Source organism: Sprattus sprattus, assembly GCF_963457725.1.
Source record: "Sprattus sprattus genome assembly, chromosome: 2".
In the NCBI taxonomy this organism is placed as follows: domain Eukaryota; kingdom Metazoa; phylum Chordata; class Actinopteri; order Clupeiformes; family Clupeidae; genus Sprattus; species Sprattus sprattus.
The window spans coordinates 66,289,477-66,305,090 of record NC_137921.1 but is presented as its reverse complement, the minus strand read 5'-3'; the positions used below and the strand labels follow the sequence as shown (position 1 = coordinate 66,305,090).

General features: G+C 42.6%; 1 protein-coding gene across 3 annotated transcripts in view; it reads left to right on the top strand.

Moving 5' to 3' along the window:
- Nucleotides 1–218: 218 nt before the first annotated feature.
- mmut (methylmalonyl CoA mutase) overlaps nucleotides 219–15,614 on the top strand; it is a 35,728-nt gene continuing 20,332 nt past the window's right edge. Inside the window, exons 1-8 of one of the 3 annotated variants that reach the window (XM_080833642.1) lie at nucleotides 219–261; nucleotides 944–1,356; nucleotides 1,680–2,047; nucleotides 2,483–2,640; nucleotides 2,903–3,074; nucleotides 4,754–5,002; nucleotides 8,123–8,234; nucleotides 13,991–14,106. In XM_080833642.1, the coding sequence (XP_080689768.1) occupies nucleotides 948–1,356; nucleotides 1,680–2,047; nucleotides 2,483–2,640; nucleotides 2,903–3,074; nucleotides 4,754–5,002; nucleotides 8,123–8,234; nucleotides 13,991–14,106 (1,584 nt within the window). In that variant the 5' untranslated portion in view covers nucleotides 219–261; nucleotides 944–947. Of the gene's footprint in view, nucleotides 262–367; nucleotides 395–468; nucleotides 493–943; nucleotides 1,357–1,679; nucleotides 2,048–2,482; nucleotides 2,641–2,902; nucleotides 3,075–4,753; nucleotides 5,003–8,122; nucleotides 8,235–13,990; nucleotides 14,107–15,614 lie in introns of those variants that run through there. The other 2 variants (XM_080833643.1, XM_080833644.1) reach the window with 2 other exon arrangements.

Sequence of the window (15,614 nt, the reverse complement as noted above, 5' to 3'; positions counted from 1 at the left end):
TACAGATGGTGTTTCTATTGAGCTATACAGCAAAGGCAACAAATACATTGTCAATCTTGAAAATCTCATTTGGCAAACATTATAATTCTTCAGTACCTACTCCACCTCAGATGAGGTCAGCCTTGCCCATACACAGCACCACTTGAAAACACGATGAAGAATTGGAAGAATATGATTGGTTGGTGACCTTTGTTGTGAATTCTTATTGGATACAGCTCTCCACGCCTGTTCAGAACATACCAGGAGCCCAACAAACGCAAGGTCAGAATTTTAGCTTTTACAATCACTAACAAGGCTTAAATAGGCAATAACATATGCATTTAGCATGATTTTGCCATTGTTTTAGTATCTTCCTGAAGTACACGTGCCTGTTAACCTCCAAAGGGGTGTCAAGGTTGGCTAATGCGTAAAACTAGATGGCAAAGTTAGAGCTAACGATAATCCGTAGTTGGCAAACTTGGTGAACATTTGCTTCCACATCTCGGGAAAAAAGTATACATTCGTTTGGGCCTTTCGTGTTTGTTAATGAAGCTTGCCACACAGTATGATTCCTTGATTGCAATTTATTTTTGTTCATGTTACGTAGCAAGGTCGGCAAACTGCTGTTACGTCGCACCTAGCAAAATGTCCATTACATGCTAACAGAAGTAGAATTTCCTCATCTACCATTTAGCTTGCTGCGTGGTTATGCAAATCAATGAACTATCCACCAGTTATAATTATTATGATTTAAAATGTTGCGTCTCTTACAGCGCTCCTGGTTTACCACACCCTGCAAACCAGCCAACACAGACTCTTATAACGTTACTCAAATCCTTGTTCATATAGCAAGCTAGTTTGAGGATAACAAAAGTTTGATTGAAAATATTGGTTGATGATGTATTACGCTACTTTGTCTGCCGTGTAAAAAATGTAAATTTTGAACTTGTCTGTGAAAACGCAGAGCCATGTTGACAGCGCAGAAGGCGTGTGCGTCCCTGGCTGCCCAGCGACTATTCGGGTCTTCGCGTCCAGTCGCTCCCATTCTGGACACTTACCAGCGCAGACGTTTCCGAACTGCTACGGCACGGCACGATGACGTGAAGCTGCACGAAAGCTGGGCTAACCTGGCCAAGAAGCAGCTGAAAGGGAAGAACCCAGAGGACCTGATATGGCGCACACCGGAGGGCATCACTATTAAGCCCGTGTACACAAAGGTCGACTCGGCGGAGAGTCCCGATGAACTGCCAGGGGTGTTCCCCTTCACTCGGGGACCCTACCCCACCATGTACACGTCTAGGCCCTGGACGATTAGACAGTATGCCGGCTTCAGCACAGTGGAAGAAAGTAACAGGTTTTACAGGGACAACATTAAAGGTACAGACACACATTCACATTCATTTATAAAGCATAGTGCACCCATCTTTTCAATTCACATTATTGTTTTACAGTCACATATGGAGATATTTCTGGCTTCTGACCTGGCCTCTCTTAACATCTTAAAATCAAATTACCTTGGAAATTGTATGCACCTGGTGAACCATTCAGTGCTAACCCATTAATGTCAAATGATGAGGATGGTGAATTATATAACTAATGTTTCATTCACAATGCATTGAATGTGCTTCCCTGAATGATTACTCATTCACTGAAAACTGCTCTAAGCCTCCATGGAATCTGGTTGTCTGTTCTTGTCTTAGCTGGCCAACAGGGTCTCTCTGTGGCATTTGACCTCCCCACTCACCGCGGTTACGACTCAGACAACCCTCGTGTCCATGGCGACGTTGGCATGGCCGGTGTGGCCATCGACACAGTGGAGGACATGAAACTGCTCTTCGATGGTATTCCCCTGGAGAAGATGTCTGTCTCCATGACGATGAACGGCGCGGTCATCCCCGTACTGGCCATGTTCATTGTGACCGGCGAGGAGCAGGGGGTGCCCAAGGAGAAGCTGACCGGCACCATTCAGAACGACATCCTGAAGGAGTTCATGGTGCGCAACACTTACATCTTCCCCCCTGCGCCCTCCATGCACGCCATCGCAGACATCTTCGCCTACACCTCCGAGGTATGGATACAGTCAAGTATAGTCTCTCTCCACTTTGCACTATTGTTTGTATATACTTTTTAAGACTTTGTTGACCATTGCACTGTTGTATTGTATTATTTTGCATTGCTGTATTGTTTTGCACTGTGTTGTATTGTTTTGTGTTGTGATGTATATTTGTGTTATATGTGTAAGCTCACTGATAGTTAATATAAATGCTGGGCCATATTAAACAACCATAGATATACTGTTTCAATAGCATTTTGTTCACTTTCATCCTCATAGGAGAAAGGACTGTGCTCTATTCTGACATCAACCTCTTGTTTGAATTTTAAATTGAAATTATCATGCGCTTGTTTTTTGCTTTTTGTCTGTTTTCAACATGGTGATTGCTGTCGAGCTTTTTGTGATAATTATTAGTCTGGCACATGTAAACGTTTGTGCTTGTGCTCATAGAACATGCCCAAGTTCAACTCCATCTCAATCAGTGGGTACCACTTGCAAGAGGCTGGAGCAGATGCCATCCTGGAACTGGCCTACACCATCGCCAATGGGTTGGAGTACTGCAGAACAGGTCTGACGGCTGGTTTGACCATCGATGAGTTTGCACCCAGGTCAGTATTGTTTTTAAAGATTCTCTCCAATGTTTTAAAATCAGAGTCAGATTGTTAAATCAACACTCAAATCAACGAAAATCACAGCAGAGGATCAAAAGGTGAAAGGATGATTCCATCTGATTTGATGATGATTTCATTTGTGACGTCTTGACATACTCAGTTACAGACTGTGTGAATCAGTTAGGTAATTAAGGATGTGTTTATTGAATCAGTAACCTGAGACGATGACATGGCTGCTCCTTTTGTTGTCACGCCACAGGTTATCCTTTTTCTGGGGCATTGGCATGAACTTCTACATGGAGATTGCAAAGCTGAGGGCTGCCAGGAAGCTGTGGGCCACGCTGATCCAAGAGAAGTTCCAGCCCAAGAACACCAAGTCATTGCTGCTGCGGACCCACTGCCAGACCTCAGGATGGTCCCTCACTGAACAGGTACAGGAATCGACGTGTTAATCTCAGAGATCTCGATCTCCAAAATTATAATTTTTTTTAATTAAATATTTTTAAGTGTCTTCTGAAATGATTTCTTACGGACTTCGGAAGACCAACGTCAGAAAAGATCTCCGCCTGATCCATTAACGCCTGGAAATGGGTTCTTATTGTTCTCAGCTGTGCTCCCCAGAATGAGGATTCTTAAATTGAACGCGCGTACTCTGCACCTGGATTTTGATACAGAAACGCCTCACCACCATGTGAACGTAATCACCAACAATTTCTCACAAATCTAGCCCTTCCAAATTAATGCCCCTTCTAAAGCAGCTTGCGCACTGCCCCGACAAACGCCAAACATTCTCCAACAATCACCAACAAACACCAACAGTTGGGTCAGTGTGCGCCAACAGTTTGTTGTTCATTGTCAGGTACTGTCGGAAGAGTTCAACATGTTCAGTCAGGTTTGGTAAAGTTGCAGAATGTCTGCCCAATGTAGAGAGATTTCCAACATTCTGACAGCTCGTTACCTCGTTAATGTTATGTATTAGCTTACCCAAACCAACGGTTTTCGAGACAGATATTTGTCTATTTTAACTTCTACGACTAGTTTAACACTGCAACGTGGTTCTATTTATATCGGTGACACGTTACATGAGTACGTTTGTGCTTATGTTAGTTATCGGCTACTCCCACTACGTTCCAATTACTCCGTTGGTTTTCGAAATATTAATAGGCACGCAGCCCGCTTTTATATACTGTCGTATTAAAAGTGCACCCTCTGAGGCTGCATGATATTTTTCTCTGTCTTCACCAAAAAAAGATCACAGTGGTATATTATTTATTTTCTAGTTAACACTGATAACTGGGGTGTTTTCCAGACAAAGATATTTAGTGTAGCAATATTTAATTGTGTTAAGTTGTAAGTACAGTCTGCAGTCTGGAAAGTCCTGTCACCAAGGCAGAGGTTGTGATCTTTGGCCATAAAAGGTTGGTGACCACTGCTTTAGGGGTCCTCCTCAGCCTTTTTAGTGAAGGAATGGAATGTGTACATGTAGTGACATCTACTGGTTGTAGGGAGAATGTGCAACAAGTTAGCCAATCCAAGGTGTCGTTGATAATGAAGCAAGTTATATCAGTAATATGTCTTAACATGTGATCTTGACCCAGCAAGACTTTTTAGTTTGGGAATCTTTGAAGCTTTTGGCATGAACTCATTTTTTTCATGTCAAAGTTTTTTATGACGAATACGTTTTCCCGACACAGAACACCAAAATTGTGATGTGGTTTTTAAAAGCTTTTTCTATTAATGTCTCACCTACAAGTTGCCCTAGTGACGTTGTGAAATAGCAAGGAGCTGTAATGATTTTTCAGCCCTTAGAAACCCATTGTAGTGTCACACAGAAACATTTGAGTAGTTCAATGTGACTCAATCTTGGTTGTTTGTAAAATATTTTTTTTGCATTATAGAGGAAAAACAATGTAAGCCTTTAAGTTATTCATCTACCATCCATAACCATTCAATTTCGCACCATAGACCCCCCATAATGTATTTCAGTAACTTTTGCGAATAGAAAAGTAAAAAAATATCTTTTTCAGTTTTTGCATACTATCATCAGCAAAGACTTTTGCGTAAATATTGAATTTATATTGCAATTACAACTCACCTTGTCCCTCCTCAGGACCCATACAACAACGTGGTCCGCACGGTCATCGAGGCCATGGCGGCCGTGTTCGGTGGCACCCAGTCCCTCCACACCAACTCCTTTGATGAGGCACTGGGCCTGCCCACCGTCAAGAGTGCCCGCATCGCCCGCAACACCCAGATCATCATCCAGGAGGAGTCCGGCATCCCCAAGGTAGCGGACCCATGGGGCGGCTCTCACATGATGGAGGCCCTCACTGATGATGTCTACAACGCTGCACTGAAGGTGAGTGAGGCGCTACAATCTGAGATCATTTCTCTTGTGTCGGAAGGTTTCAAAGTAACAGTTTAGCTCAAATGCCTTCGGCCTTTGGAACACTTAGCGTATAGCAAATATCATGATCTGCTAAAAGGACATTTGTGTTTTTGTGAGTGTGGACTGAGACCTTAATGTCTACATAGGAGCAGGTCATCTTCCAGGCCATGTTGTGCTACCGGGTTTCTTCTGTAGCCAAGAACGGACATCACTGGTTCTAGAAGCGTTAAAGTGGCAGCTTGAATTTGGCGAAGTGGAAGAAAAAAAGAGGAATCAGTGTTTTTTTGACAAAATAAAACCTCTTTAATGTCAAAGTGAAAACACGGTAATGTCAATTAAATACAAATATGTAATGTAAAATAAGTGATTGGATAAGTATTCACCCCCCCCCCTCAAGTCAGTATTTAGTAGATGCACATTTGGCTGCAATCACTGCACTGAGTCTGTGTGGATAAGTCGGGGAGGTTGAAAGTGTTGTGAGTGAATACTTGATTTGATGGTGTATTTCAGCCCTTCAGATCTTTATGTCTCTTTGGATTCTTGTCTCTAAACATTTAGTTTCCTTTTTTTACATTATGAAATTGTCACTTTTTAACCAGAGGAAGTGAGAATGGATTTGCACATCTGGACACTACAATTTTACTCCCTTCTTCTTGAGCTAGACTACTCAGGCTCTCAGGCTGCACAGGGATCCGGCGTGAACAGCCCAGCCACAAATTCTCTATTGGATTTAGGTCTGGACTTTGACTCGGCCACTCCAGAACATTCTCCTTGTTGTCTTTAAAGTACCATTTCTCTTTGAGGTTTTCGCTTTATGCTTTCGGGTCATTGCCTTGCTGGAAAAATAAATCTTCTCCCCAAGCCGTAGTTCTCTTGCAGACAGAATAAGATTGTCCTCCAGCGTGATGCTGCCACCACCATGCCTCAGTGGGGATGGTGCGTTTGTGCTGATAGCATCTTGTCTGATGGCCAAAAAGCTCCACTTTGGTCTCATTAGACCACGGAACTTTCCACTTGACCATGAAGTTTCCCACATGCCTTTTGGCGAACACTTGTCGATATTTAAGATGAGTTTTCTTCAACAGAGGCTCTCTTCCATAAAGCTTTGATTGGTGAAGGACCCGGGCAACAGTTGTTGTATGCAGAGTCTCTCCCATCTCAGTCCTTCAGAGTAGTCATAGGTGTCTTGGTGGCCTCTCTCACTAGTCTCCTTCTTGTATCCTTCCCCTCACATATACTTTTCAATCACCTTTTTTCTGAGTTGCCAGGAATGTTCTTTTGTCTTCATGATGTAACTATAGCCAGGAATACTGATTAAGCAGTGAATGGACCTTCCAGGTGTCGTTATACTACAATCACTTGAGACACATTCACTGCACACTGATCCCCATTTCACTAACTGTGAGACGACTAGCACCACTTGGCTGGACCTCTGTTGAATCATGTCAGCCCCTTTAAACGGGGTGAAAGCTTACATTGCATATTTTTATTTAATTAACATTACTCTGTAGAAATCTGTTTTCACGCGTTGACATTAAAGAGGGCTTTTTTGTAATTGTTTTTGTCAAAAAAGCCAACTTATATTGACCATGATTGATTTATAAAAGCAATAAAAGGGTAAAACATCCAAGGGGGTGAATAATTATGCAAGCCACTGTATAGAAAATAGCTTCTGAAATAAATAATTCTGAAATAATTTTTTTTCCTCCCCCTTGCCCCTGTTGCCATTGTGCATGCACCAAGGGGGTTTAGGCTCTGGGCTCTGTTAAGCGCCTAGAGGCAATTGTATTGTTATGGCGCTATGAATTGCCTATCCTACTGTGTCATGTATGTATTTATGTATTTAGCACAGTTAGAGGTTAGACATGCCCGCGACAGTCATTTTACAGTTGCTTGCCCTCCCCTACCTACTACCTGCTGCTAGCTTCAAAGGACATCAAGGGGATTCAGGGATTTATTTTTCAAGTGGCACCACCGTTTTACATACCGGTGACCCAGAACTGCCAAACCTTATGATAAAATACAAGTCTGCTTTTGGTTTTTCAGGTTGAAAGCTGCATTGTGGAGTTTTGGTCTTCAAAAACCTTGCAGACAGCACCAAGTAGTCCTGTTAAAATGCCAGGGCCCAGCAGAACTTGTTCCCTTACATACTGTCCAAATCGAAATTTAAGAGACAGCCAGACCTGGAGAGATCACCAATATGCTGTCAAGGCCAACAGGATAATAACCTGCATTCCCCCACTTAACTGGCTTTATTACACGGCTCTTCTTAATGCTGTAGAATGCTCCATTCACTTGAATGGGGCTTCCCAACGTTCTGCGGTCAACTATTTTCCGATAACTGACCGTTGCTATGCAGTTAATGACCGCTGTCAAGGAAAGTGGCCTTTTTGCCTCTGATTCACATCTTTTGTAGCACTCCGCAAGTAGTACGGTAACTTATCAAGGGAGTTTCAGCGGACGGTTGAGCAGCTGTGTTCTAAAGAATGTTCAACTGTCTTTGAAGTTCAACGTCTTTGGCGAACTATTTCTCTGCTTTTTAACACTACGTATAGTAACAAAAACAAATACATTGTAAAAAGACACACTGTGTTAAGTAATTGTTTTAGTTTTAGCCGTATAATAAGCGGGATAATGTATAGAACGCCGGTCATTGTCGGGAAAATAAGCCCCTTCACGGTGAATCAACACCCCTCCGCTTCGCGTCGGGGTGCTGTTCGCCCTGTCGGGGCTTATTTTCCCGACAATGACCTGCGTTCTATACATTATCCCTTACTTGATGTATCAGCTTGGTACACCTGCAGGAAAACGTGTTGATGCTGTTCTTTGAATTTGAAGTGTCAACCATGGTCTGTACATGGTCCTGATATCTTTGGCATAGCTGTCAATTTCACTCTCAATCTCAGATTCTAAATGCAAATGTGGTGTGAAATGCATTAACACACAGGCTTGACACACTTAACCACATTACCCCCAGATAGGTATCAATATTTTGGTTGCATTTTCAGGCGATTTAGTTTCAGTTAGAGAATGAGCAGTAGGACCAGGCAAGCAACAAACACGGTCTCTGGCTTTTTGTTTCTGTTCTAGTTCATCACCGAGATCGAGGAGATGGGAGGCATGGCACGGGCAGTGGCAGAGGGCATCCCTAAACTCCGAATCGAAGAGTGTGCAGCTCGAAGACAGGCACGCATTGACTCAGGTACTGATGCTTGGTTTACACACACACACACACACACACAACCACACACACTCTCTTTCTTGTATGTTTATTTAAATTCTTGAACGTGTGCTCCCATCACAACAGTTAAAAAATAAATCGCCATTTAAATTAAGGAATGAACATTTTAGTTAGATATATAAACATGGCTTCTTTAATGACTTACATTTTTACAGACTTCAGAAGTTGCGTCTGTACGTCACGTTATGTAATAGTACGTAAATGTGTGTGCACAATATAAAAGGAGAATAGAGTGATGACTGCAACAAAACAAATGTCAAAATGTCATAATCTGGAACAGGGGTCGTGTTATCAATAATAATAAAAGGTTCTTTCTAGGTATGAAAAGTGTTTAAGGTCTGCACACAGGCCGAACTGGCTGACCATTTCAATGTTCAAGAAGGCGGAAGGCTTTGGCGCCAGTTTGTTTAATGTAAATATGATACATTCTTGTGGGGGAATGATTCACATGAGTTGAAAGCATAGGAAAAAGGCCAATATTCTTCAGAAGCCCACAGGGTTGATGTGCATTGCTGTTTTAAAGTATTTCTGATTGAAGAACTGCTGTCAACACAAGATTACCCTTAGTGCATAAAACTCGTAATTGGATTTGCCCTGCAGCTGTTTTCAGAATTTAAAAAGGCATATTTGATGTTGGGGTGTGTTAAAGTGGGCATAAACTGGAAGACACCTCCTTGAGGTTTTTCTGGTGTAGCATACATATGAGGGCTTTCAGTTGTGTTGCTCTTACTTTTAATTATGTTCTGGTAATTCGTTGGCTTTCAAAAGAAACCTTATTCAGAAATGATCACTTTGAGTTTTATACTATCTGTGGTACCAAATGTGCTATATTTTTTTTGGTTAAATTGGTGTTGTGTAAATGCCAACATGCTGATCAGTAGACTAATATGATGTAGAGTAGAATGGATTAACCATGCGGTTAATGTCCGATTGTTTCGGTTTGTCTTCATGGTGTGTTTCTTTCAGTTTCTTTCAACAACTTAAAACTAAAAAGCAGAAAGCTGAATTGGTTAAATGTTTAAACAACTAGCCTGGGTTCCATCCGTTTGTACGCGTTCCACTGATTGCGGCCTTCTCGCTGAACAAACGTTTGTTCAGCGAGATCAGTGGAACGCGTACAAACGGATGGCACCCAGGCTAATAAACAACAGCTTTACTGTTGAATAAACGTGGGTAAAGTTACAGTCCACATAGTAAAATCTTTTCTATAATCACGTGCCTTTGTGTGCTGAATCACGGCTTTTCTCTCTCTGTATGTGTGCCTAAGAGTATACATTCTGTGTGTGTGTACGCGAGAGCTGACGAGTTGAACGGTTTGCAAAAAGCATTGAATTTAAGTTGTTTAAGTGGTTATCTCTGCCAGATAGTGCATTAGCCAACTTCAACCTTTATAAACCTTGTGTGATGTGTAAAGATGTGCCACATAGTTGTGCCTGATCTGCATATTGAAAAAAAGAGATATTTATGCCCAGTAGTCCGGGGTAACCAGGACCAGATCCAGAATATATGCACAGCATATCATATTAATCTACTGATCAACATCCTAGCATAAAAATACTTGACTAGAGTACTGAAGTCAAAAAGGTTTGCATAAAACACAAATGTTCTCATTTCAAAATAAGATGTTTCTTTCCAGAGCCGACCAAATATGAAACAGTACTAAAATAAGAGCAAAACACCTTAAAACACACGCAGACGTCAAATGCTTTTTTTTATTTGTTAATATGAAACTTACTGCTGGGCAAATATAATTAACCACATCTGTTTTCTAAGCTCAGGCAGGAGGGGGGTGATCCTTTCTCCTGAAATCGCTCCTTGCATCACAAGTGCAGATTACCCTTCAGTCGCTTCATGAGAGGAATTTGATCCTATTATGCATGTGGGCATGTCTAATGTGTCTGACGTGTCGACGCTTCCCAGCCCCGGTAATGCTCATTAGTGCGGTCTCCAAACAAAAGCACACTCAATGTCCCTGCAGGGTGGCGCTCCATGCAGTCACGGACATACAGTTACGTCTTATGTCATCAGTCACATCTTTTATCTCTGCCTTGGGAGTTTCTTCTGTTGGTGCTGAAGAATATTTGTGGTTTTCATATACTTTCAACTCGTATGAATTCCTCTCCCACAAGAATGTATCACATTCACGCCACTCTCATTAACACAAATGCTCAGCAAGACCCTCCCTGTCTGCTGACATTCACACCTTTCTAATATAGGTAGACCCTATGCCCAGCATGCCCCCAACTTATACTTGAACCAGACCCCCTAGACACACCCATTAGGCTATGTTGTGTATTCCACCTTACTATAACTAAAATATAACTTGTATGTTGAGTGTGTTGTATTGGAGGAAGAACATGGTAGAGACACCAACCGGTACATGTGGTGATAGAACGGTAGCCAATCAAACCAGCTTTTAAGCAGTCAACCGACTGATTGATGGCCTCTCGTAGGGGTGAAACGTGTCAATATGCAAAATATATATGGCATATTCTTCCTCTCTCTGGACCTTTTTTTGCGATTTTGGAGAGAAGATTAACTGAGTACGGCAGCAGCGTTTTATGAAAACGTTCTCGTAAATATATCTCCATGTCCTGATGGCCTGTTATTAGACGTGATGTGACCACATTTCCATATAATTTCACAGGCTGAAATAACTCATCGAGTCATTGTCCGTCAGCGCTTCAGTGAACGTGCAAATCACCTTTTTATCGTTAATGGGAATGGGAGACACGCCACGCACGCACGCATGCACACAGTTTGCAGACATACACACACACACACACACACACACCCCACACTAACGCGCTGCACATATACATATATTAATACACTTGTCTTAAGAGTATACACATATAGTGTTCAGTGTGCTCTTCTTCTCTCTGCTGTGCGTTAGGGTTAGGGTCACATGGTGGAGAACCTGCTGGAGCAATTTACTGAATTACTGAGGCGTATCGCCGCTTTGATGTCAGTTCATACTATGATGCACAGCACACTTACACAACCATCACACACATACACACACACACCTACTTTGCCTCCTTGGATCATCTGGATGTTCTACACACACACAAACTAAACACACCACCTACTCCTATCCTCTTATCTTATCTTCTCTTATCTTATCTTTTGATTGTTTGCAAGTAGTTTTCACAGCCATCTGCCTGCTGTTTCCCGTCAAACATTTACACGCACACAAACACAAACACACCCATCATTCTTTTTCACAAACACACACACACACACACACACACATACGTCATCCTTCTCCACAAACACACCGACACACACACACACACACACGCATACACACACACATAGAAACACACATGCAAACACACACTCACACACAATTCTGCAAGGTCATGGCCTTGATTTCCCCCCGGAGCCTGATGAGATGATCCCTTATCACACACATCTGGGGCTGACTGGTATTCAGGGTGTGTGTCGGGGCGGTGGTGGTGGTGGTGGTGGTGTGGTGGGGGTATATGCGATCTGTGTGTGTGTGCTATCTCACAGCTGGACGCTGTGGGGTGCTTTTTTTTGAAGCAGGTACCGCCACATCGGTTTAAAGAATGTCTGGGTCCTTCGAATATAACGTGGAATTTTTTATGTTGTATGGTTGATATATGCATTGCAATTTCTTTCCTTGTGGGGTGTGTGTGTGTGTGTGTGTGTGGGTGGCTTGGACTGCTGGCGTGATAAAAATATCAGTAACCACTATGGGTTGGTATGGGGGGGGGGGGCGAACAGACTTGTACAGCACAAACCCCCCCCCCCGCCCTCAGTCAAATGTGTGATGAGGTGAGATATGGCTGCTGCGGGGGGTTCAGAGAAGAAAAGGTCTGCAGATTTGCACTTTATCAGACTCATGTGCTTAACGTCAGCTGCTGCCCTCGAGATAAACCAGCGCCTTTGGCCTATTTATCAAAATTACAGCTGTTAAAGCGATTAAAAAATGAATCGAATGAATGACATACTTTATTTTTAATAAATCTAAATTAATCACGTATATGACGTGCCGTGAAAAGCATTTAAAAATCAGTCAGATTTGCCATTAACGTGATGTGACGAAGTAAACAAGCCTAACATAAATGGCAAGCAACATGTACCTCAATTAACTTTATTAAATGAAGAACTTATTTCTGTGACCCAGCACAAAGTTAGCTAACTACTTAGGTAATGTCAGACTACACCAACAAAAGCACTGATCAAAATTTTGCTTGCTTTGCGAACTTAAAAACAGTTTGAATTTGAAGGTTTTTGTGCAAGCATTTCTGATGTTCTGGAATTCTCCATCTCAAACTTATTCCAAGATGAGGTTGTAGACCTAACTACCAGTACAGCCCAAAACATTAACACTAGCTCCACAATAAGTGTGCAGTGGTAGAAATACAAAACTATTACAGCAACGCAGACTAATCCATCCAAGAGGGTCATCACTGAGCAGCCTGCAAGGGGCAGCCGTGGCATACTGGTTAGGGTTTCAGGCCGGAAACCGAAGGGTGGCCGGTTCGATCCCCGACCAGTAGGAAAAATGTGGGCGGGGGAAGTGGCAGACCACTGCTCTCCCATGCCCACATCCATGGCTGAAGTGCCCTTGAGCAAGGCAACTAACCCCGATCACTGCTCCCCGGGCGCTGCCAATGCCAGCCCACTGCTCCGGGTTAGTGTTACTTCACTTCACTGTGTGTGTGTGTGTGTCACTTCCCTGGATGGGTTAAATGCAGAGGTTAATTTCAGAGTGTGTGTGTCTGTCTACACCACCTCTGCCATAGAGAGGACTTTCACTTTCAACCAAAAAGGAACTTTCTCTGTGTGTTTTGAAATCTCAGGGATACCTCAGCACAAAGTTAACATTTGAATGCAAAACTGCAATCAGCCTATAACTTCCTTTCTCGTAGGAGGAGAAACTGGAACAAAGGGGCGGTTCGTTTTTTCCCTCAGGAGAAGGAAAAAATGTTCATGTGGAGTCAAAGTTGAGGCCTTACTGATAGAAGAATGCACAGCTGATCTTATTATCCCCTCACCAGCTAAAACAACCCAAATGTTACAGCTCCTTTTAAGTTAAATCAAAATCCCAATATCAGGAAGGAGAAACCATACTTATGCTGCCTCAGGTTATGAAGTAGTTTTTTAAGAGTTATGAGGGAATGAGCAAAGAACCAACTAAAAGAATGGCTCCTAGGTTTCTTCATCTGCCTGGAAAAGGAGTGTTTTTTCCCCCATGCGGTGTCAAGAAGGACGAGTAGGACAAAGGCACAGCTGATCATGATGGTTCCTCTTACCAAATTAAAACAACCACAATCTTGTAGCACTGTAGCAACTGCCTAGTTGACTCCGTATCTAGGCGTCAGGAATAGGAACATATGTATAGGTGCAGTCCTCAAACCGGGTGAAAGGTTGTTGATATCTGACCTCAACAGGCAAACAAATACACCCTAACCTTTCCTTGACCTGAAGCAACATTGGACCATGAGCTCATATTGTTGTTGATGGCTTTGGAATGGTATATTGCTCCGCCTGAGCCTTTGTGTTTGTTTCCCATGTGCAGAGGCAAGTCTTTACACAAACACTGTTTTTTTTTAATTTATTTTATTTAAAAAACAAAATTTTAGTTCACACATTGGACTGACAGTTAGAGGAAAATGTTGCTGAATTTCATGAAAAATGTAGTGTATAGTCGAATCTCTCCTGTGTTTCTTTATCCCCTCTAGGGTCAGAGGTTATCGTCGGCGTGAACAAATACCGTCTGCAGAAAGAGGAGACGGTAGAGGTGTTGGCAATCGATAACACCCATGTGCGCAATAAGCAGATTGAGAAACTTCAGAAGGTCAGTTGTTAAGTGTGTGTGTGTGTGTGTGTGTGTGTGTGTGTGTGTGTGTGTGTGTGTGTGTGTGTGTGTGTGTGTGTGTGTGTGTGTATTTAATGGAACAGTGGTGTTGTATACATTCACTTTATCCAGTTGCCATCTAGAACATTTAAATAGAAACAAAAGGAAAGTTGTTTCAATGCGTCAGACTGGTTACATAAAAATGTAACACAGGATTTCTTGAGGGTCTGTGTGTTATCTTAAAATTCATGTCATCACAAACCCCACAATAAGCACCCCACCCCCACTAATGGGCTATTTAGTCCACCCACCATTTCACTGGTAGGATTTAATGGACTGATGTGATGTGTGCAACAACCATTTCCATTAAGCATCTTAGCAGCGCTCTTAATGAATCCATCACTGATAACCATCTCTCTTTAATTAGCTGCATGTTATAAATAGTCTGTTGTAGCCTCTATGTTTGTTTCCCGTGTCCAGAGTCCGGACTAGTGGAGTAGTGGTCCCTGGAGAAGTGGGTATACTCCTATTTTTTTTTAAGCAGGCCATACAGCACAGGATAAACGCCCTGTTTTGAGAAGTGGGTATACGCAATGCTGACTGAAAAATAAGTGGGTATTCTCCGTATACCTGCGTATACCCTGGACCACACCACTGGTCAGGACCTTTATTTTTTTTTAGTGCACAGACAGCCAAAGGACTGAGGAACAATTCAATGAATTTGACAAATACTGTTTTGAATTAGAATCGCGTACTACACCTTTTCAGTTGTGTGTGTGCCTCTGTTATTAGCGCTTTATATATAGAGTGCAGACGCCCTCCATGCAGAGGGGGAACTCTTTTCAGTCTGTATCGAACTCTGGTTACATAAAAAAAAAAAAACAAGTAATGGGATTTCTGTAAGCTCCATGTGTTATCCAGGTACAAATTCACGGTGCAAATCCCCCCCCCCCGCCCCCCCCCCCCCCCCCGGTAATCGTACAGTGCTGTCTGAGCACCTGAACACACACACACACACACACACACACACACACACACAAAAAACATGAGTGTCTAGGGACTGTAATGCCCTTCTCATCTAGGCTCTCCAATCCAGATTGGTGCCTGGGAAAATGCCTTTAATCTAAAAAAAAGAGACAGAATTTATCTTTATTTGTTTTTAGTTTTGGCGTCCTTCGGGCTCGGGAACATAGTGCTGGCTTTATCCAGCCTACATCAGGAGCAGGCTGGGGGGGAAAAAGGCACTCTGGGCTCAAGATGTGGATGCTCAAGATTGGAGATAGTGAGCAGTGTGACTCTTAAAGACTTTATTTTATTTTTTGGGTAATGTAATAAAACTTAATTAGTGCCCCGCGGGCCCTGCTTCAGTGGGCCGAAGCACAGGATCTTTACCTTGGTGTCATGAGGCAAGATGTTTTCAAACCCATCTATACATTAAGTATGTTTGCCGTTGTGATAGTTTGGCGTCAGTGTGGTTCTCACTGATTGGTGACCGTTCTTATGACAAG